This window comes from Tubulanus polymorphus, chromosome 2 (assembly GCF_964204645.1).
Source record: "Tubulanus polymorphus chromosome 2, tnTubPoly1.2, whole genome shotgun sequence".
Lineage (NCBI taxonomy): Eukaryota > Metazoa > Nemertea > Palaeonemertea > Tubulaniformes > Tubulanidae > Tubulanus > Tubulanus polymorphus.
The window spans coordinates 22,297,431-22,319,451 of record NC_134026.1 but is presented as its reverse complement, the minus strand read 5'-3'; the positions used below and the strand labels follow the sequence as shown (position 1 = coordinate 22,319,451).

The 22,021-nt window shown below is 37.4% G+C and overlaps 1 protein-coding gene across 14 annotated transcripts in view; it reads left to right on the top strand.

The window, feature by feature from the left end:
• The window catches only part of LOC141900900 (multiple PDZ domain protein-like), a 157,633-nt gene that overhangs the window by 107,001 nt on the left and 28,611 nt on the right, over positions 1–22,021 (top strand). For 12 of the 14 annotated variants that reach the window (XR_012618788.1, XR_012618789.1, XM_074787966.1 and 9 more), the window contains 9 exons: positions 710–911; positions 1,894–2,095; positions 2,555–2,662; positions 9,292–9,312; positions 19,006–19,496; positions 19,751–19,875; positions 19,993–20,103; positions 20,533–20,658; positions 21,430–21,514. Coding sequence is in view for 12 of the 14 variants with exons in the window: in XM_074787966.1 (XP_074644067.1) it covers positions 710–911; positions 1,894–2,095; positions 2,555–2,662; positions 9,292–9,312; positions 19,006–19,496; positions 19,751–19,875; positions 19,993–20,103; positions 20,533–20,658; positions 21,430–21,514 (1,471 nt within the window). In the remaining 2 variants the exon portion in view is untranslated. The remainder of the gene's footprint in view (positions 1–709; positions 912–1,893; positions 2,096–2,554; positions 2,663–9,291; positions 9,313–19,005; positions 19,497–19,750; positions 19,876–19,992; positions 20,104–20,532; positions 20,659–21,429; positions 21,515–22,021) is intronic. The other 2 variants (XM_074787963.1, XM_074787967.1) reach the window with 2 other exon arrangements.

Genomic DNA, 22,021 nt, shown 5'->3' with positions numbered 1-22,021 from the left:
TCCATCGCTCTCTGTTTCTGTTCACTCAAAATAGTATTTGAGAGTACTGAATCCTACGTGAGAACTCTTGTTTTTCAAAAGAGGTATTGTGTGAGCACAAATACAGTTAAAGATATAGGCCATACAATAAATATGGGCATATTTGAAATATGTATTATCAAATTGGATTTTTGCACTATAAATTTCACATAATTGTTATAAATGGCGTATCCCACTGTAAGTTATCTTTGTGATTTGAAACTGCTGTTCAGATGTTGTTGCAGTCGGTTGACATGTAGTCTTGGATTGCGTTGATTAAACGTTATCTTCCATATCGTAAAATCGATATCTAGTTAAACATTTCGCTGGCGTTTACTGTGCCTGATGGCTACGACTCGTGACTGTTTTCAGTTGTTGTCGAAATTTACATATATCTGCATGTATACGAGAAATCATCATTGCCAGGAAATAAATTTATGTATGTAGATACGCGGATGATAAGTGGGTTGAATAGGAATCAAACCAGGAAATAAATTCATTTAGATCAGCCGTTGCCTGCATTATTAGTGATTAGTCCTGTTTATTGGTGTCTTGTGATTTAATGAAAAATTTATGTCGTCACAAATCAGTCAATTTTCGTTGTGGATACATCCAATTTAAAGGTAGATAATTACACGCGACGGCTGTCTCAAATTCTGTAACGGAATTATTTCGAAAAATGTATTTGCAGATGAATATCACTACGACTACGGGCGTGAAGCCACAGCAAGCAACCATAAGTGACCTTAAGGCATCGCCGTCATCCTCACCGCAAGCCTCGCCATCCTCATCACCGAACCTCGGTCCGCGATGGACCATTTACGGAGACATTCCGCCATTGCCATCGGCTCTAGAACGCTCGATTAAAATCGCCAAAGGCACCGATAAAATAGGTACGTCTGGACCCCAAAACTTTCATGGGCAAGTTTTAACGAACCCACAAGGCCCTGTTGTATAGACCAACTTAGATATGTATAAATTGTGTGAAGACCTTGTTTTGAAATAAAAGTCTTTGTAAGACTGGGTCTAAGCTCGACACTATTTACCCGTAGAACCAGTCACAGGAAAACATATTATGGTATTTGCTAACATATTTCCAGGCCCCCAGAGCCTCTTTGACAATTATACTGCTATGTAACTGCTCCTCCGGGATGAGCTGTTCGTAACATGAATGCCTGGCATGTAAATAGTTGAATTCTGTGTTTGTCCATATTGAAATGAAGACTCATCAAAATAGTTCATGAATATGTATGCAATGTGCGTATCACTCGCTTTGATAAAATGCTGCTATTCGTAATGCAATGAATGTTGTTGTGCACACGTAAAATGATGATTTATGACTTTGTCGAACGTACTAGATCATAATCAGTCTTCCCAGTGTGACAGTAATATGTCCAATTTAATCTACAACTACTCTTTCAGCGACAGGATTGGTTCTGATTGAGGTGTTTTATTTAAGAGATTTTGATCGGCACAAAATAACCGACATCAGTTGGCCATCATAAAACCCATTATTCAGTTTTCGTAGCCATTGGTTACTTCTTCAAGAATCATGGCCCTGGGGCCGGTTTTTACGAAAATATTAAAAGTGTTTGTTGTTACACTTAATGACCTAGTGGCAGAACTAGGCACTAAAAAAGGTTTTCTCGGCGACATGACCTTGCAGATGACGTCATAACTAAGGAACAGGGTTGAAATTCAAAAAGTTGTTTTGACAAAATTTAGCTAATGGCCCTAGATACAACATATACAAATTGTAATGGGAACTAACACACACATAGTAATTTCGTAGTTCAAGTTTGAGCCTGAACTGGAGTACCGTTGTTGCCTATGGCTTATAATCAATAATAATCCCTTTGATTTCTTCTTCGGTAGGTTTTGTGCTAGATGCTGTAGACAAGGGTCGCAACGGAGGTATCATCAAGTCGATAGCGAAAGGACAAACGATTGATCGCGACGGCCGTTTAAAAGTTGGCGATCATGTCGTTAGCATCAACAACGAAAGTTTGCGAAACATGACGAATTCGCAAGTAAGACAGATTCTACGTCGCGTCGCTCTAATCTCCGGAGAAATCAGGTGTGTAATTTATCGCTGACTGATGAGTAAGATGACGATAGTTTTGATCTTTAGCCCTGATGATGATACTTGAATTGAATCACATATCAGGGACCCGCCCGTCTAATCCAGCAGTAACCGCCTAGCTGACTGTGATAAACTATTGACATTCGACAAATTTTACGTTCATTTACCCACATATATGGCTATAAACTTCATTCTAGGCTTAATTTTGAATTTCTTATTTCCTTTCAACCTTTTGATCTACTTACATTAAATCATTTCTACTCTTAATTGACACAACAGTTAAACAATAAAACTATCAAAACTTGTGAAACTGGATCGAGTCATTGAAACCAAACTAAGTGAATTATAGATTGTTCAAAAACTATGTTATAAATCCTGTCGTGGAACTTATTAAGAATTGATATTGTTAAACTATATTTACACATACCACTGGTACTCGTTCATGTTTTGCAGTTTATCCTATATTCCGGCGACAGATGCTGCTGTTCATAGGGAATCGGCGCTAATCGCAATGCGCGAACAAGGCGTCCCTTCGTCTCCTAGTCTACAACCATCTCCTAAGTAAGTACAACTTCTCTATCTGTTGTTGAAACTTAATATGAAATATGAAACCACAAAATTGTATCTTCTTTTAAATGTCAGCATCGTCATGAGAAATTTTGTAGATCCCCCAAATATCCCATCACCGAAGTGAATTATTAACCATCGTGTCGTGGATGAAAGGTTAATTTCATTTGATAGGCTTCTTCGTTCGCGACATGGTCGATGCTGTCATTTATGTATGAATGATTTCCGTACAGTGTTTTAGATGTTCATGAATAATGAAAAATGCCAACAACATGACCCTCAGAATTCCTCCCTGGCAGTGGCTTTTTGAGAGAAATGATTTTTTTCCATACAAAATTTCGTAAATCATATTAATAGAGGGGTGTATTTGTTTGAACGGATATGAAGTGTGGCTATTGCGAGTGGTAGCTTTTCAAATTACCCGATAGATGGCGTAAGTGAATGATGAACATATGATAAATCAAAAGTTACAACATAAGAAATTTGTAATAGTATTTAGTGATGTTATGTAACTATTTATTCCTGGACAATAATGCTAATGAACGTTGTTTATACTTGTATATTTCCTTCGACATTTTATGTGCATGGATAGATTTCAGTATAACTGGTTTGCAGTATTCATTAACTACCTTTGGATCTCTCTTCTCTCCAATGGAACCAATGGTCTTGTCTTCCTAACCCTCTGTTTACCCTTTTTATAGGAAACATTAGATTTTATACAAAGGTGACGGTGATGGATTTCTCCAAAAATTCTTTGAATCAAAAAACTTGCACCAACCTTATACCAGTGAAAACTAACCAACATTGATATTCGAGCCTATTTCTACCATGGCTGGACTCTTAATCCGGGGTGACATGTCCTTCTTGCACAATTCAGATTCACCTTTATTTCCAGTTTGTATAGAAAAATATTCTTTCATTTTCTTGTTTATTTGATTTATCCTGTGCACACATTTGGAAAAACTGTAGTCGTAAAGACCATTTCAATTCCCTTCTACCCAACACTCGATGAAAAAGAACACATGGATTATGACTTTATTTCTTAATTTGCAGTTTTTCAGTTTTCAGTGATCTGCATGCATTCGCCGCTGCACGATTACAAAATTCTACGTTTTTTTGAAATTTTTGTTTTTTCTATCGATTTTTCTGTAGGGGTCGGCCTGGATTGTCGTTGTGAAGCGAGCGCTCCCCGAGTGAAGTCCTTGCCATGGTGGATCTAAGCCCCTCTGACCATATAACCACAGTTTAACTAGCAAGTTTACCAGATTTATCAAGTATTATATAAAACATACATATCTTAAAGTCGCTTTATGACACACATACATAATATGTAATCCAAAAAAGTGCATTTGAAGCTTATTCGTCTGCTGAGGATACTTTTAAAGTCTGGCTGGTGCATTGATCATTGCTGAGTTCTGTTTTAAAAAAATATTTCCTTTTCCTCCAAAGCTTGTTTGCATGGCTGTCTTCAATTTATACTAAAATCACTCAAAGGTTTTGAAAAATGAAACGATGCTATCTTGAACCACCTTTTTGATAACAAGTTGTTTTCAAATTTTCTGAAGTCGCATGAAATGTTGGTGTTTGGACTGTTTGCATGAGAATATTTATGAAAAAGTGCATCGAATATGTAGACAATTGTCTTAAGCTACAATTTTGACAAAATAAGCCTTTGTGTATGATATGTGGGGTTATGAACACTGTGCTTTTGGTTGAACCAAGTTGAGTTGGTTCAAACTACAGGCACTTTTGTTCAAATGATGTGTAGCGTTGGTCACCATGGGGTCACTTGCGCCTTCAAAATATAATCTCGCAATGGTAGTCAAGTCATTGCTGTGTTACTGGGCCCAGCATATACCGTAAAAAACATGATAAAAATGATATCCTTCCTCTCTGTCTAAATGCTGGTTAATGTTTTATTTATTTTCGAGTAACTTGCCCGAGCATTCTCAAATTGTAGCTCGAGACATTGCACTCTTCGACAGCTTCATTCCGTATCTTAGCTTGGCTTGATAAATCCTAGCGTTTGACGAAATTGAGATAATGATGTATATTGTATGGAAGATTATTACCTACAAACGGCACGTTTTCGCCGGTCTGTTGAATAATCGATTTTGCCGAATGTCGTCGAGAGTTTTCAAACGATCGTTGCGAGCTCCTCGGCTATCATTATCTATCCCAGTCTGCCAAAGTTTACAGTCGTTCGTGATTATGATCAACTCCTATCCTTAAACTGATTTTTTTCATTGGGCAAAAAATGATACCTTGTTTCTCATTTCTACCGAGCTTAAAGTTGACCCAGCCGGCCGCCTATCTACCCCCTACATTACGTTTAAGAATCATGATCACGCTAGCCATAACAGATTTTTTCCTTTAATAGACAATGTTAACGGCTTGGAAATTATTGATAACTTTGTACAAAACAAGAGTTTCTAATGTTTAATGGTATCTAGCAATATTAACAACTGCTTTCTGCTCTTATCCGATCACATTTCTTGTAAATGCCATTGATTTACAGGGCAGCTTATTTTATCAATTTATTACAACCTCTTCACGTGTGAAGTTGGGCAGATGAACGTGTTCAGCTTTCATATCCCGTTTTATATCGAATGTTTTGCAAAAAAAAAGCATACTACCAGTATTGAAAACACAATTTAATTTTAATCGGAATTTGATCAATGCGCTATGCTAATGCCTGCTTCATCGAGCACGTCATAGATTTGCATCAGAAAAGTGACCGTGATTTTTTACTAACAACTTTTCACACAGTATCTTCAGCTTACGAATAACTTTTTCTCACGTATTGATAAAAAGTTGATATATTGAATATCGAATTGCCAGACATTTTTATCTAAATCTTAATTATATTTTTGTCACAATTTTCATAATGCTTCGATGAGAAATTAACAATTCCGCCTTAAGCATAATATGTTCTATCACTTATTGTTTTGTTCACATATTTAAAAATTCGAATTATGAAATTAATGAATTATTTTCAATCTTATGTATTTATTCATTTTTCTATCATAATTGGTAGAGTAAACATATCACATTTTCGTGAGACATATCCTTTGTATTCATATCACCCAGTTTTCCAGTCAACTTAACATATCGCCAAAAATATTTTGACCTGAAATAGTATATAGTTTAATATAAGAGTAAAAAATGTTATTTTAATTGTACATGTATGGTTCGTTTTTTTTTTGCTTGAGTGAAAATTTTTATATAAAGAAAAAAAATACATTTATAGTATTCACATGATTTAAGTATTTGTTTTCAAATATCGTGTTATAGATATTTTTTGTAAACTTCACTTTTGTACAATAGCGTTTGTATGAAATATCAAGTTCATTTTGGTTGAAGGGAAAAAGTATTTTGTAGGAAAATGATGAAACAATATGTAACAAGAAATATCTCGAAGCCTAACTTATGATACCAGTACATTAAATTTTACCTAGTAATTAGATAGACACTGTGAAAAACATTAATTGAGAAAAGATTCTAGACTTTGCAATTTGAATAATTTCAAAAATTTGTGATGAAGCCAGTATTTTCTAGCCTAACAGCCTATTTTAGAATATTAGACTAGCTGGCTATGAACTGAATATCTGAATTTGTTTGGTGTCTATGTAATATTATGCATTTTTCTACTGTTTCATGTGCTATAATAGTACTTTATCTTCAATTGAAACCAGCTGAACTCCTGTCTCGAAAATCACTTAAACAACTGTACTTAAGTCTCAACGAGTAAAGTTATCTCAGAGAGTACAGATTAATACGTCAGCATCTTAAGTTTAAATGCGAGAAATCCCACAATAAATAGCCAAAACTTGAATAGAAGAGTATATATTTACGCAACGTTTCGGCGAAAGACTATTAGCCATCATCAGGCGTACTGATGTACGCCTGATGATGGCTAATAGTCTTTCGCCGAAACATACTGATGTCGGATTTCTCGCGTTTATTCATCATACACGGATATTGAGTTTTTCTTTTTGTCTCATCTTAAGTTTATGTCTGTACTTTAGTTACTGGCCTCTTTATGATATAAGTTTTCTTCATGCTCATACTGGCATGTCTTATGCTCGTGTCAGATAAGACAGGTTATCTCTTAGCAGCTCCGTCGGGGCATAGATATCGACAATTTAGTCCTTGCTTGACAGTTCTGCGTTTCAGGAATGAAATCAGTTCTTTTCAAGCATGACTTGACAAGAGATATTCACCGAATATGTTACGTATATATAGATTACAGGGATAAAATGATACATCATTCCTGCTTTGGAAATGACATGGTTTAAGCTCAGATCACATGTAGAAGATTTAGCCCGGGACCCGGACCATATCAAAGTGGTATTTGGCGTGTGCCTAAATAAGGACAGCATATTGGCCCGGGCCAAATCGTCTCTGTGTGATCGCGGCTATAAATCACTCACTGGTTACTAAAACGCTATCAAAACGATGCAGTGGTAAGCGAAGTGAGTCACCTCCAGAACTGATGGCGAAACTCCAAATAACATGACCCATGGCCTGGCCAGGGCTGTCAAACATGCATGGACCCATTTGGCACCAGTGCGAATGGTTGGCCCAGGCCTAGTCTGGCACGGGTCGAAAATGCTCGTGTGATCACGGCCTTAAATATCAATCACATTATTTGGTGGTTACATCGTGGTATCATTTATCATTTTGGTACTAAAGAGAAGTCAAATTTTTGAATAATCATCATCATGAGTCTCCGCTTTTTTTTTCTACAGATAAAAAGTAGAGTGGTTAAGTAGTTTAAAACATAGTTAATTGATCTGATTCAATTTGAATTTTGAAGAAATATGTGATCATGTACATGTGATATAGTTATATATGTATATATGTAAAACACTCATTATGCATTGGTGCTGTACTTCCTTCCGTCAAGTGATCATTGCCAGAATCCACTGTTATGTAGAGCCATTTGATGAAAAAATGTAAGAATTTCCGAAAGCTCGCAGAAAATTCCACCGATATACTGCTTGATTTTGGATCGCAGTGGTTACTTTTTCATTTTGATCCGTCTTCTCTGGAGTGAATATTGTATACTGTATGCTATACTTTCTATCAAAAAATATTTCCAATAAACCTCTATGCAATCTTCTCTATGAATGTTTCCTGAGATTTTTTTATATTTCAAAAGCTGTATGTTTCTTATTACGGCGGAATCAGAATACATTTTTTTAGAACACCCGGTTCTTAATCCTGTCCAAAATACATATTCTGATTCCCTGTATTGAAAAAAATCCTCGGAAATCTTTCGAGCTCGGTTCTAAACTCATTACCCGGATAACTAGGATGTATTTTCTGATCAAACAACTTTAAAAAAAACATGCCCTTAGGAAACCCAAATTGGGTGTCCGACGGTTGTGAAGCGAAGATTTCCCGGGATTTTATTCATCTCTGGCAAATATTCAGAAATCTGGACAAATCGGTTTTCGATACATAAATCGAGAATGTGGGATATGTTGTTTCAACTCTCACCAGACTAATACAGATTATGCAATGAATGCTGCGTTCGGAATTGATACAGCAAAAAAATACTGATGGGAAATCGATGCGAAATGGATGGCGAAAAACAAAAGTAAACAGATAAATCAAACCGTAAAATCAAACAGTGTGGAACAGTTCTACGCGGATAATTGAATGATAAATGCAACGTATGCAGGCCATGATTGCTTGATGTTATGTATCTGATTTGGGGAAAATTGTAAGATATCTATGAAAATGGATCTATGAAGCTGGGTGTTGGTTTAGATACTCATTTCTCTCTGAAGCCACGGAAATAATTTGATCCCCATAATATCCCCCCATGAGAAGTTTTTACCAAATGAGGACGAGATTTATTTACGTTGTAAAAAAAGTCAGAGTTTTGTAAGGTGATGAAAAGCCGAAAATACATGTACTTCAAAAAGAAAATATCAGGAATTCATCATAATCTTTTAGTATGTTGATTCAGACTGCATACCATACATCCTCCTTCGGCAGGGATTCGAACCTGATGCCATCGCTTGACTCAGCCACAGCACAAAACCCTGCCACACTAGACCGGGTGCGCAGGTTTGCCACAAGAAAAGTTGCAGCACAAATCAGATTGCCAGTTGTATAATGGCTGAGGCAAATTTTATGGAAAAACTGTAAATGGAAAAACCGGGCTGAAATAAAACAGGATATCTGATTGGCAAATAATGACATCATCTAAGCTGCGCACATGGGCTAACGTGGCAGGGTTTCGTACCATGGTAGTCTTGATGCCATCAGGTACCAATCCCTACCGGGGAGGATGTATACCACATGGTCCAAAGGAAAAACCTCCACTTTTCAAAGATTCGTAGTTTTATTACTTGTATCACTTGTACTGTACATTGTCTGACACAAATGTGATCAGTGTTAGATATAGAGGACCATCGTGGAATTAAGTTAACACAAAAAAAATACTTTTTGAGATTGTTTTAGGAAAAATCAGCGCAAAACTTGCTCCAAAACTGTATCGTTATCTGCAGTTACTGAAAAATACTTAAAGATTGTTTTCTGAACATGATTTCTTTTCTTTTCGATGAGTCTGAATTTTTTTGAAAAAGAATCTGCATTGATATTTGCAGGGTTTATCCTAAATACTACCGGTAAGCACACCTGATTCTCAGTCTGTCTGTGCCCAGCGGTGACATTTCTTCTATTACATATTTTTTTACGTTTTCCTTTTTGCACACCTGAAATGGAATCAAATTCACCTCTGATTTACTCCCATAAAATGCTTGACATTCCGCAAATGAAGTTTGAAATGGAGGAGTTGGTTTTGTTTTGATGCTATTCGCAGCTTCAGTTCAGTGCATGGTTGCTGTCGAGGCATCTACACCGAATACTAATATTGTTTGAATGAGTTCTCAAAGCTAATTAATTCTAAAGAAACCATGAGATAAACATAAACGTGAACTGAGATATCATAACGTAATGAATCGAGATATCACGTGTAACCTTGGAGTATATGTTAAGATAATAATACTCTAGACGCACGTTGGTCAGTTTTATTCACTAAAGATCAATTCCGTATTCACTATTGAAATTTAGAAATTTGAGACTAGATAAGTTCATTTCATATCAAATCTCATGCCTTGAATCAGAATTGTGGAACTGGCTGGTGACTAAGTTGTTAGGCCTACGCTTCCAGGGGCCAGTTATCCAGTCAAGGCCTAGATCTTAGTTCTATGGCCAATCGAACTATGGGTGTTAGTGGAATATCCTCTGTTACCTGCAGCCCCTGATGAATATGCGAATTGCTCGGCGAACCAGTTCGCGGTCATTTTGAATAAACCTTGAACTTGAAGGTTTAGAGATGGAAAATGAGATGAATTTCATTGCGGAATGCTGGTTGGTATTGAGATGAATTTCTTTCTGCTTCGTTTATTTATTTGAAGAACCTTATTACTTTGCTGGTAACGTTCGGGGAATTCGGTGAAGATGACTTAAAGCCCAATACTCAACCCAATACCCAGACCGCTTCTTTATCACGAGCTCTCTTCGTTATCTGTCATTTAGACCTCTCTAGTCCATTATTCGCTGCCGTGCAAAACTGCTCTTCAACTGTCGTTTTAACTCTCCAGGCACGTGGGGTAACGGCACTGTTTGTACGGTAATACAGAAAACTTAACCGTCACCAATTGGCTAAGTTGATTGGCCGAAATCTCCTGAGAGCGGGTTTTGAAATGAGTTTGCATGCACGCGATAATCTCGTAACCTACAAGAATATCAATGGATTAAATGTTTTCGTTACTTCACACAACTACAAGGCGGTACCACATATTGCGGAGAGCTCGTGATAAAAGCGTGATTTGTAAATTGTTGTCTCGATCGAAACCACCGTTCTTAATGTATATAACCTAGAACTTCATCTAGAAGATCTGCACTTGCATTGTAAAGATATTCACCTTCTAATCGAACGCATTAGTTTGAAATCCCCGATGACCGGTCGGTAGTTTATCCAACAACCACCATTTTAAAAGTCGGCGACGACATCAATACTTAATCTCGTAATAGTATTTACCTGAATTATGCACATAGTTCTTTTAGTACCTATGCGAAATCATATTTGAGACGCACCCTCCAAAAATCCAAATGCATTTATCCTCGAGAATTGGCGTTGTTATTTTCTCGACTGCGTCAAAACGTTGGTAGCTGTAATTCGCTTATTTGTTCGACGGATAGCGTGCATTACCGGCGTCGATGGCCGACTTAGCTTCGTAAATTGAATTTTTGTCCACTGGCGACGTAGACAGATTTGATGGCTTCCATTAACTTGCCACGTTGAACGTCCTGTCATGATTTTAAAGGACAATCGACTGGTCGTCACTATGATTCGATTAGTATGATTAGGTGTACGTACATGGGTCTGTTGCTGTCCTGTCGAATATTTGTCATAGCGTCGTCTGCCAAATTTCTACCCCTCTCTTCGCTGAAAGAGCTCCCTCTCAAATCGTATTTTTGTATACTTTCATCTAAACCCAGTAGCCTAGAACATATTTTTCTTAATTTTTTTGGGGTGTTATCTGAATATCCTACATCGATTACGTGTTACCAGGAATGGTATCTTTGGATGGTCGTTCACGCCAAATCTCCAACTAATCTTACACCATCATGGTTAATTCAATTATCTGATTACTTCAATCATTTATGCCACAAACGAACTCACATATCACTTAGGTAGCCGTATAGTTGCAAACGTCTGATAATGTCACAAAATGTCTACTTCTCTGTTTTTAATTCATAATATCAATTTTTCATCGATATCTCAAAACTCTAGTACAAGTTTGTGTGTGTGTGTGTGTACATCATCCCACATTTATCAATAGATTGAAAACACACGTGTATGAATATATATATATGGCTTTTGTCCACGTACTCTATTGTGCATAGTCTTTGTACATATATATTAAACTTTTTTAAAACATCTCTATGTATCTATCAATTCACTATTACGTAGTATCTCTAATTATACATCATTTTGAATGTTTGTCTCGTCTTTAAAGTTAGATGTAAGATTATCGATGTCATACGTATATCATCCATGTATTCATATATACATGTATTGGAAAAATATCTTCAAACTTCGATTTGTCATTGTCGGGAAGCCATGTTTTGGTTTTCGCCCATAATGCCACCGATATGTATATCACTAGTAGGAATAGCTTGTTTTTGGCATCGACCAAGAATGTCCGTCATTGAATACCTAGTTTCTGGTTTCATGTGTGAATGTATGTTTGTGACACAAACGATACACTGTTATGCATTAGGTTTCGATGAATTCATTTTCCGTCTCTTCCCTCACAAATCTTATCGCGTATGAGAAGTTGTCGTTTATAAATGTGGAAAGCGTTTATGCAAATTAAAAGCCACATTCCGCCGAGCTAGTCATGAATAAAATCAGCCGACGGGGCAAATGTGATGGAAATTGATTTATAGTGACAGATTCCTTACGGAGAGGCAAACTCCCCGAGCAGATAACCGGTCTACAGGTTTATCAGTCACAAATCTAATGAATTTTGAAAGCTCGGCCGATGTGTGTGCAACCTCTAGAGTATAACGCACGTCATTAGGCCCAGAAAAAATGTCAAATATGATCTACGCTAGTGGCGTATGAAATTTTCATTTGCTTTATCGAAAAAGCTCTAACGATGAAAGACCTCTTCCAGTTATCTTATGATTTAGATTTAGATTGTGTTTTTGATGATATTGTTGAAGAGGCCTCAATACATTTGAAGTAAATTAGGCGAGAGGAATTTCTTACTTGAATTTCATTATTGGGGCCCTATTCTATAATCCTGCCAAGATGTCTAGATTTCATATGAGATTGTTGATAAAGGAACTTTATCCATAAAATTATTGAGTTTTTTCACGAAGGAAAGTTATCAATCATAAGCCGCGATCACACGAGCATTTTTGGCCTGGGCCAAATTTGGTCCGGAACAACTGTTCACACGGGTGCCAAATGGGCCCGAGCCTGTTTGTCCCGGGCCAAATTTGGCCCAACCTAAAACGTCGGACCTAAAACATCGGACCAGGCCCGAGCCAAAGTTTAGCACCAGACAAATGATTGCATTTGAATCGCAACTGGCACCGGAAATGATCCACTTCGCTTTGTTTGAGCATTGTTTAGTATCGAGAGAATGGTTTGCGTGTGAACGCGCTCTCTAATTGGGCACGGGCCAAATTTGGCCCGTGCCTGATCCGGGCCAAATCATCACCGAGTGATCGCGGCTATTATTTAAGTAGGTATCCGATTTCAAATTGCTGTAATTTCGTGGGAAGGCTAGCATCTCGTTAAGCGCTTGTATCAAAGGCCGAAGGATTACGATGGACAGATTACAGACTGTAATTTTCAAATGGGACTCTGTGTAAAGTATATTACATCTGCTGCAGATTTTCTGTTATCAATTTACAATAATCTACAGCATCTATGGTATCAAGGTACTGCTAAAAGAATGATTCTCGGAGTTCTAGGGTATCTTACAGGATTTCTTGGCACTTATCGTTGAAACCGGTCCTCGTTCAAACCAATTTCTTTTCTATGTTCATTTTTAAAATCAGCTTTACCGAATGATCAAACCATAATCAATGTATTTTAGTTGATCTTATCGTGGTATTTTGCCGGCGGTTCTGATCAGCCATTGTAATGGGCGATTCATACATATGCTATGGTGACATATGTTTCAGTTGCGTTCGTTCCTATATATTGAATAAACGTTGGAATGAAATTTGTAATATTCGTTCCGAGGGAGAGATAGAGACGCGAGAGATAGAGACGCGAGAGGGAAGTCAATGGCGAATGCCATGTTTGTACTTGCGCAAGGTCGCATTCAATCCAATAAAGCCCCACGCGTGAACAATTGACTTTAACTCTGCACTGATGGAGCGTTGGTGTGTACATACAGTACTCGCTGAAAATCGTTCTCAGCAGTGGAGATACATTGCCGTTGCGTCGTCGTTGTCGTTACTGTACACAGATGACGCCTAATTTACCTACATTTACCCCGACCGAAGCTATCTAGTGGAAATATATAGATTTTTCTTATTTAGGAATTTAACTCTATCTGATATTAGCTTTAACCGCTGGAATATCGACATCAGTTATCAGTAAGGTATGTTTACATCAGATATAGCAGACGTGGTTGTAAGTACGCTTTGAAATAAGACTGGCTGTTGCTGGGATATGTTATTGTGCATTTAGTACACTTAGATCATTTACATTTTCCATTCTCATTTTCAATACATATGTGACAGTAAGGTATTGTGATCGTCAATTACACTTTTCTTGAATTTTTTATGCAGAATTTACATTAGAATATTAAGCTCAGCTCGAAATCCTATCTCTGAGAAGGTTATGATTTCACTCAAGCCAGTTGCAGTTACGTTCTTTGGTTCCGTATGCGTAATTGTGTTTCACTCTGCGGCTAAACTAGTCTGGATTCTCAAAATCGATTGTCGATCATGACTGACAGCCACAGTATTCAGTGAGTGAAACCCTGTGATCATTCAGTTTCAGATTAATGAGACTGGTCTGGCTTCTTGATTGAAATGTAGCGAATGCTCAGTAGATATTATCTTCAAGTGGTTAGCTTTGTCAAGTATGTCTATATAAGTTAGGTATATTAGCTTTAGTTTCTACGATCCACATACTCTCAGGTAGATAGCTTACCGAGATACTGGGTCTTCCACTAGGATGAGCAGACTCGTTTTATCCAAGTGGCCTTTTTGCCATTCATCAGGAGACTGATTAATTGCGCTCTGCCTGAATCATTTTCAACTGTTGGATTTTGATATTTTGATTCAGTTGCATGAAAGTTGGTTTAAGTGGGCCATTGGTTAAATACCATGGTAACACTGAAGTTTTTCCTATTGTTTTTGCCAATTTTCTCTGAATTTTTATTGATCGCCAATGATTTTTCCTACACCGCCCCCGGAAGTGCACTATGCAATCCGAGGCGGAAATCCGCCATCTTTATTCTTTGACGTTCTTCAGAAGAACACATAAAATCGAGTGGAGCAAAAAGAAAAATTTTCAATTTCCACCGTGTCAACTATCCACTGAGCAACTAGCTCCAGGAGCAACATTTGAACAACGTTTCAGCTAAAGCCTATTGCCATCATCAGACGCACTGGTAGTTTACTGGTAATCTTTGGCTGAATTATTGTGGGATATTTAACATGGCTTAGGTTGAAAACATATTTCAAGGGCTTAAGTGTAGAATTGAGTCAATTTCAAATGTATGATCCAATTGAAATGATATTCCCCCAAGACAGGAAAATTGATTACTGCGAGCATTCCAATACTAAGTTTTCTCATAGATATTTCATCAGCCTTTTAGGAAAACCGGCGTCAGATTTCATCATGATGTCTCGGCATGATTATCGATTCAAGTAATTTGATATCACCGAGGAGGATTCGAGAAATTTTGTCCGGAAGCTATTGGTGCACTAAAAGTCTTGCGCAAGTATCATGAGTTTTGCTGTGGTTCCCTGCAGTAACATTTCATTGCTTGATTATTATCACAGCTTGTCGGCGTGATACGAATTCACTGTCCAACAGCTATACGTGTCTTGAAATCCATTTCTTGCATGCTCTCGGCTGCCTCGAGGCTTTTGTACCAAAATTGTTTACTTTGATTATCACTACAAAGGAGCAGATTAAGTTGCTACCAGTGATAATATAGCAGCCTCCAATTACAATTTCACAACCCATCGGATTATACAATAACTTCGATAATTGAGTTGGTTTTGTACCATTATTAGTTTAGGTCTATACTTTCAGAATATGAAATTAATTTTGGATACCTTAATATGCCTTAAACCTCACTGAAGCTCTGCTGTATTCATTCATTTAACCCTCTCAGTACATCTACACTGCAGTGCGGTGTATGAATCAGTGATGGACTTTGCTAGTATACCACATTGCCATGTATTCATGTTATTTATGATTAGTTTTTATCCCTATTGAAATATGAGTAACGATACTCCGCACCATGGTGTAAACTCACTATAGCAGTGTGCCTGTTATACAACACACTGGGGTGGAATTTTTAACACCCGTCTTTAAGATGGGCTAGGCGCAAAGTCAAACTATGGCTACTAACCAAAAATCGCCAGCATTTTCGGGTATTGAATAATCATCACTGAAGGGGTTAAGTAAGGACTTGTTGAGTTAGTTGCCTATCAAAATTGAGTGTATTTGAAATATTGAGGATTTTGCAGAGAACAAAAAATTTTACCACCTTATTCTATCCCTAGTAAGGGAGAACATTTCGCTAGTTTCAGCTTTGTCATAATTATGATTTTCCTAATTACCGTAATTCTAAAATCAAATTCTGTCTTGCCATCTGAACTGAACTGAGCATTTTTTGGTTTTATTTCGTATTTTCAAAGAAGTGACTATGAACCAAGCTCGCAGCCTTGAATGATGAGAGAGACGTCGTTGATAATTTGTTGAAATCATTTCCAGTCGTATCGCTGCTAAGAAAGGCTCGTTGATTAATTCGCGGAACCCGAGCGTTATTTATCGTTTGAGAAATCTGTAGTTTTACCGTGAAAATAGACCCCGGCGTTTCGGTTTTTAGGGTTTCGTGGAATAATAGGATCACTAGGACGTGAACGTGTCTGTGTGCGTTTCTAGTAGTGAAATGAATGAAAGCGATGCGGGAGTGGCATTTGCAAATGTCAGGACTAAAAACACGACCAATTAGGTTTCTTCTCGTATTATTTTCGCTGAACTAACATCGCGTATAGCTCACCCTGCATTGTCACACCACAACAGCCGCAAATAAACCCACAAATATGTAGTCAGCAATCGAAATAATCCTTTCCTGGTACGATCGAATTTTCATCGCGATATCGCTGTTAGTATGGTGAATATTTCTTGCAACAAAAATGAGCTTCTTTGATTGATAGGTCATCGAGTATTTTAAGAACTCTTGAGTATTTTAAGACATCATTGTGTAGCGGTCAGTTGGTAGCTTTTATCCCCGCTACAATTGTACTGTCGCATAGGGAGATGTTACAAGTGTTAGCAAGAGATTTTTGGTGAGTCGAAAGTGTTCAGTTAAATCAGAAAATATCCCAAATCTTGACTTTCTAGATATTTTGTATCCTATTAACAGGGCTGTAATTTTAAGTGTGTGTTGCGGTAGAGGCGAAGGGAGAGACATTTTGGTGAAGTATGCTGTTTACTCTGTCGTCTTCATTATACCTTATCCTAAATATTGTTGAAAGAAAGTTGAAAATAGTAAGCAGTTGAACTGACAATATGCTTCTCAATGACCAAAAGATTCACTCGTTTTTAGAGAAAGGTATCAACAATCCAGTCATTAGCACAGGTTATATAGGCTTGTTAACCTTCGAAGGATTAGGTACTTCTTAGATTCACCTCTATATTGTGAGGCGTGATCGTGTCAGCAGCTGTGATGAGTTCTGAGATAGATAATCGACAAAATTGATTGCGATAATTACAGCGCTGGGACACACTGTATAGACTGAAATAATTGCATAAACTGTGATTGTCTGCAATGTTCATCTTAAACTACATACATCTTAATGCAATTGAGTGGAGAGCATTATTGATTGTTGTATTGAGTTGATCTCTAAGTCTAAAGTCTCGTAGGCTGAACATTTGCTTCATTTCCAACCGATGAATTCATTGATTAAACGTTTCGATTTTGGACGAGTTTGTCCCAATGTCTATTCCTCTGAACAGCAGACTGAGTGACTCAAATTAATCTCACAACTGTTAAATTAGTCAACCCTATCACTCTTTTCAGAACCATTTTCACTAAAAAAAGATATAGTTTGAAATTGTCAACTTTGAATTTGCTCTCATATGCAAAATCAAATTTTTCAAACTTTGCGCTCAGAGATTTTCTCTGGTGCCGAGAACGGTCATCTCCAGTTCAAAGAATTATAATATCTGCTGATGGAGATACAGTTGATCCTGAATTGATTAATCCATACACAGTGTTTGGAAATTATCGGAGATATCTCAATAATGTGTACGCTTTGTCGATAATATGAACATGGCGTTTCCAATGTACTCGTTGAGATGTACTAGATTTGGGACACTAAAATCAATCACGGAGTATTTCAATTATCGCAAATCGATATCGGTTCGAAAAGTTCTAAATCGTTATTGAACTAAACTGAACAACTTCTACCGAACCCTGGTGGATCCTTGCTTGCCAGGTAGCACAGTTGTTGCGGGGATTGTCAAAGCAGATAACATAGATCTAAGGATCACACTACACAAATTCCTGCATAGGATAATAAGGAAGCACATCGAAATATGAAAAATGTATGAGATATGAATGCATATGTAACATTTGGTTTCATATCGGTATTATCTAAAAGTCATTAGGATTTCAACTGAAATATGAATTATATTTGTGCTCGTTGACGGCTGTTTTATTCGGTATGTTTATGCAACCACTCTTGTGATAATATTTACAGGTGATATGAAGCATTAGCTATGTATATGTATGATACATCACTTTTAATGACAGAACTGGGAAATTCACCGGTCCTTTAGTGCATCGATAAAGATTTATCGCTCGGTTTAATTAGATCTAAGCATGTCAAGGGAAGACACGTATTCCAGAAGAGGTTCTGTTAGTCGCAAAGGCAAAGAACTGCAAATATACATTCAATTAATACTATTTTTTAACTGCGATCACATAAGATTTTTGGCCCATTATGCCAAATTTCATACGAGTGCCAAGTGGGCCCTTTTCGCCCCACCGGAAACATTGGACCAGGCCCAGAGCCAAATTCTAGCACGGGTCAAATTATTGCGTGCGAATTGCAACTGGTTTCCAAAATAATTCACTTTACTCTTCAATTAGGCATGGTCTAAATTTGACTCGGGCCTGATCCATGCCAATTTAGCGCAGGCCAAATCGTTTCCGTGTGATCGCAGCTTTTGTTTCAACCTGACTCTAACAAGTTTTCAATGATTACACATTTCGAGATTCTTTATCACGTGAAACAAGAAAATTTATCATTTCTGGTTTGAGTTCGCTTAGTCTCATATGTATGGTGTATGGACCCAGTTTATGGAACAGATTTGACTTAAACCGTCTGTTAACTCATTTAACCAATAGTCGAATAAATGGTGCTCTGGAGTAGATTATCTGGTGATGGTAGTCTCTGCATTAGCCAGCCCATGTCTGGTTCAGTGGAAAAATAGGACTATCCATAGTAATACAAAATTTAAGACTATTTCAAAGTCTCTGCAAGTTGAAAGTTTGACTTAAAAATGAGAATACTATCATTTCGTTTTTCAGTTCCAAGCTCATCCATCCAAGTCAATTCGTGAAGCACTCCGGTACAGAATCTTCAGATGAAGAGCACGGCCTAACTTCACCGCAGATTCAACAGAAAACTAGCGTATTTTTAACGTTAAATAACAGTACAGAGGAGGAAGAGGTCGGAGAGGATAGCCGAACTAAGGAGTCCAGTACGGACCCGGATATCAATGAAAATAATAATCAAGCAAATATAGTGAACGATTTACCAATAACTGTTATTGCTCAAAATGAAACTGACGACTTGCATAAAACGGAAAGTACAGTAATGTATGCAAATAACATTCAGGGTGTCGAAGAGAAATATAAAATAACTACCCCAACAATGCAAAACGTAAAACACGTGCCTCGCGAAAGATCACTCTCATTGGATAAACCAGCGGCGGCTATCCGCGCCGAAAGTTGGGGGCCTCCACGACTGATAGAGTTAGAACGTGAAGCAGGTCAGAGTTTAGGAATTAGTATAGTAGGTGAGTTGAATAATCTTAATTCGACTTTTCGCGTGGTCTCCCGAGGTTAACATGGCTTGGCTTCTATAAAACCACCAACTATCATTGAGAGTCATTGTCAGTCAATTTGGACATATGTTCGGTGAATCTTCATTTTCTGTGATCTAACCTAAATTTCTCATTCTTATCAAGAATTGGACCTGGCTCTAAAACAACCGTTAACAGGTCTATGCTTAGTAGAAATATGATTGAATGTTAACTCGTTCTGTTTCTAGGTGGTAAGGTAGATTTATGTAATTCCAAAGAAACGGCAATCAGTGGTATATTTATCAAGCAAGTAATACAAAACAGCCCAGCCGGGCGAAATGGCACCTTGAAAACCGGTGATAGAATTCTAGAGGTTGGTTCTATCGTATTTCCCGGCAGACTTCGCCATAATTTACAGGAAAACTGCTGCCATGAAATATTGATGAAGGCCGACGACTGTATGAACTGTATAATCACATGTTTTTTCTAGGTTGATTCCCACAACGTACGAGACTCGACTCACGACGAAGCAGTTGAAATCATCAGGAATGCGTCAAATCCAGTGAGCTTTCTCGTGCAGAGTTTACTGGACCGGCCATGCGTAAGTCTTAAAATGATTATCGTTTGAACGATAAGAATTTTTTTCTATTTTCAATCGGAGTAGAGTAAAAAGTAGATTCATTTCACTGAAAACAACAAGCACTTTTCCGAAACATGTGCAAGAATTCATTTTGTATTTGGTTTATTAACAGTTGAAAAATGTCTTGACTCAAAATTCCAGTTTCATAAAGCTCTTAAAACGAGTTTGATATGGTTATTAGTTATTATACTAACTATTATGTGAAATATTCTCAAAGGCTAATTTTAGAAATACCCCAATGTTACAAATGTATCAAAAGAAGCATTACTTTTCAATTTCAATTTTAGCAGCACACTTGTTGCTCATGGAAGACTCGCTACTGTTTACTCTGAACCGCGCTAAACATTTACGTTTACAGTACAGCGAATTTTCCATCATTTACTCTATTAGCAGCCACCAGATGAAGTGTCGTATGTGAGCTCTGACGAAGAGAGCGATGATCTTACGACGACAATTGTAAAGAAAAAACTTTGCAAAGCGAAACCTCTCGCAAATCATTGTAAAATTACGCAGCAGGTGAGAGAGGGTAGAGAGCCCCCGGGCTCGTAGTGCCCGCTGTATGCACAAGTAATATCCTAGACCGCATGGAGTAGTCCTCACCATCACTTGTTTGAATGTACCATATTCCAACTGAAAAAAATGAAATCACTTTTTGTAGTTCTGTACAGTACACACCCTTACCTCTCCAAAAGGAAGGAGTTATATATCTCCGACCAAATAGTCACCACTAGTAGGTGTTACTAACATACAGAATGTACCCCCAGAATTAGAATTTATAACTTATATACAGATCTCTGTGGCATACCAGTATGAATAGAAATCATCGCGATTGCTACAAGCCGATGGTGACACCTATGAGTTTAATGTCAAACCAGATTCTTGATTATCTGATATTCTGCGTGAATCTCAGAGAGATTATATTATTATGTATGCATGTTCTTTCACGTGTAGCCAGTCAATGAAAAACCACTTTGATCCAATTCTATCTTGCACGTGAATTTCGATGACTAGACCTGGTGGATAAATGTACTGACTACTCGTTATTCATCAAGATGACTGGGTATAAACAAGCGTTACCAAGCATGTGCTGAGGTTTTTCAAATGCTGGTCCTTTTTCAGGATATTTTACTTAAGCATTACCAAGGAAGAAGGTTTGTTTGTACACTCAAAACTCTCCTTGGCACATGCATGGTAATCGCTCAAATGACATGAAACATTAGACACCGAAGATGTAATATCTATGAACCCTAGATAATTCAATACGTATTGCATTGTTTTGTATTACAGGATTCGAATGCCACAACGGGATCAAGTCAACCGGATGAATCTGAATCTGAAACAGAAGAAGAAGATGAATTTGGTTATACTCGAAGTAAGTTTATTGTAGAATTGGTAGTTCATTTTAACTAACCGTAATTAAACTTTACGTCATCAAAATCTCCCACCTGTCGAACTGAGTCCTGTAGGTAAAATTTTAACTTCCAAAGCCAGTTTTAATTTTGACTAGAGTTAAGATCAGCTCATTCATAATTGCTTGACTAATGGTAATCCGGGTCCATCCGGGGTGGATCCATGAATGTCACGTTGCCCTGAAGTTTTACGGGGAAAATGAATAATATTAACCATAAAAAATCACCCGATACTTAAAAAGTTCAAATTCATGAGCATGTTCTCTGTACTTCCATAAATAAGGTATTGTTTTCCATTGATCTGACGCCCTTTTAATCATATATGATATTCCCTATTTTGTGGGTGCACCTTTCCCTGAAATCTGAATCAGACCCTGGATACTTCTATAAAACCTGCAGACCTGCATGCTTCTATAAAAGTGATACATGAATATCACATATATATATATATATATATATATATATATATA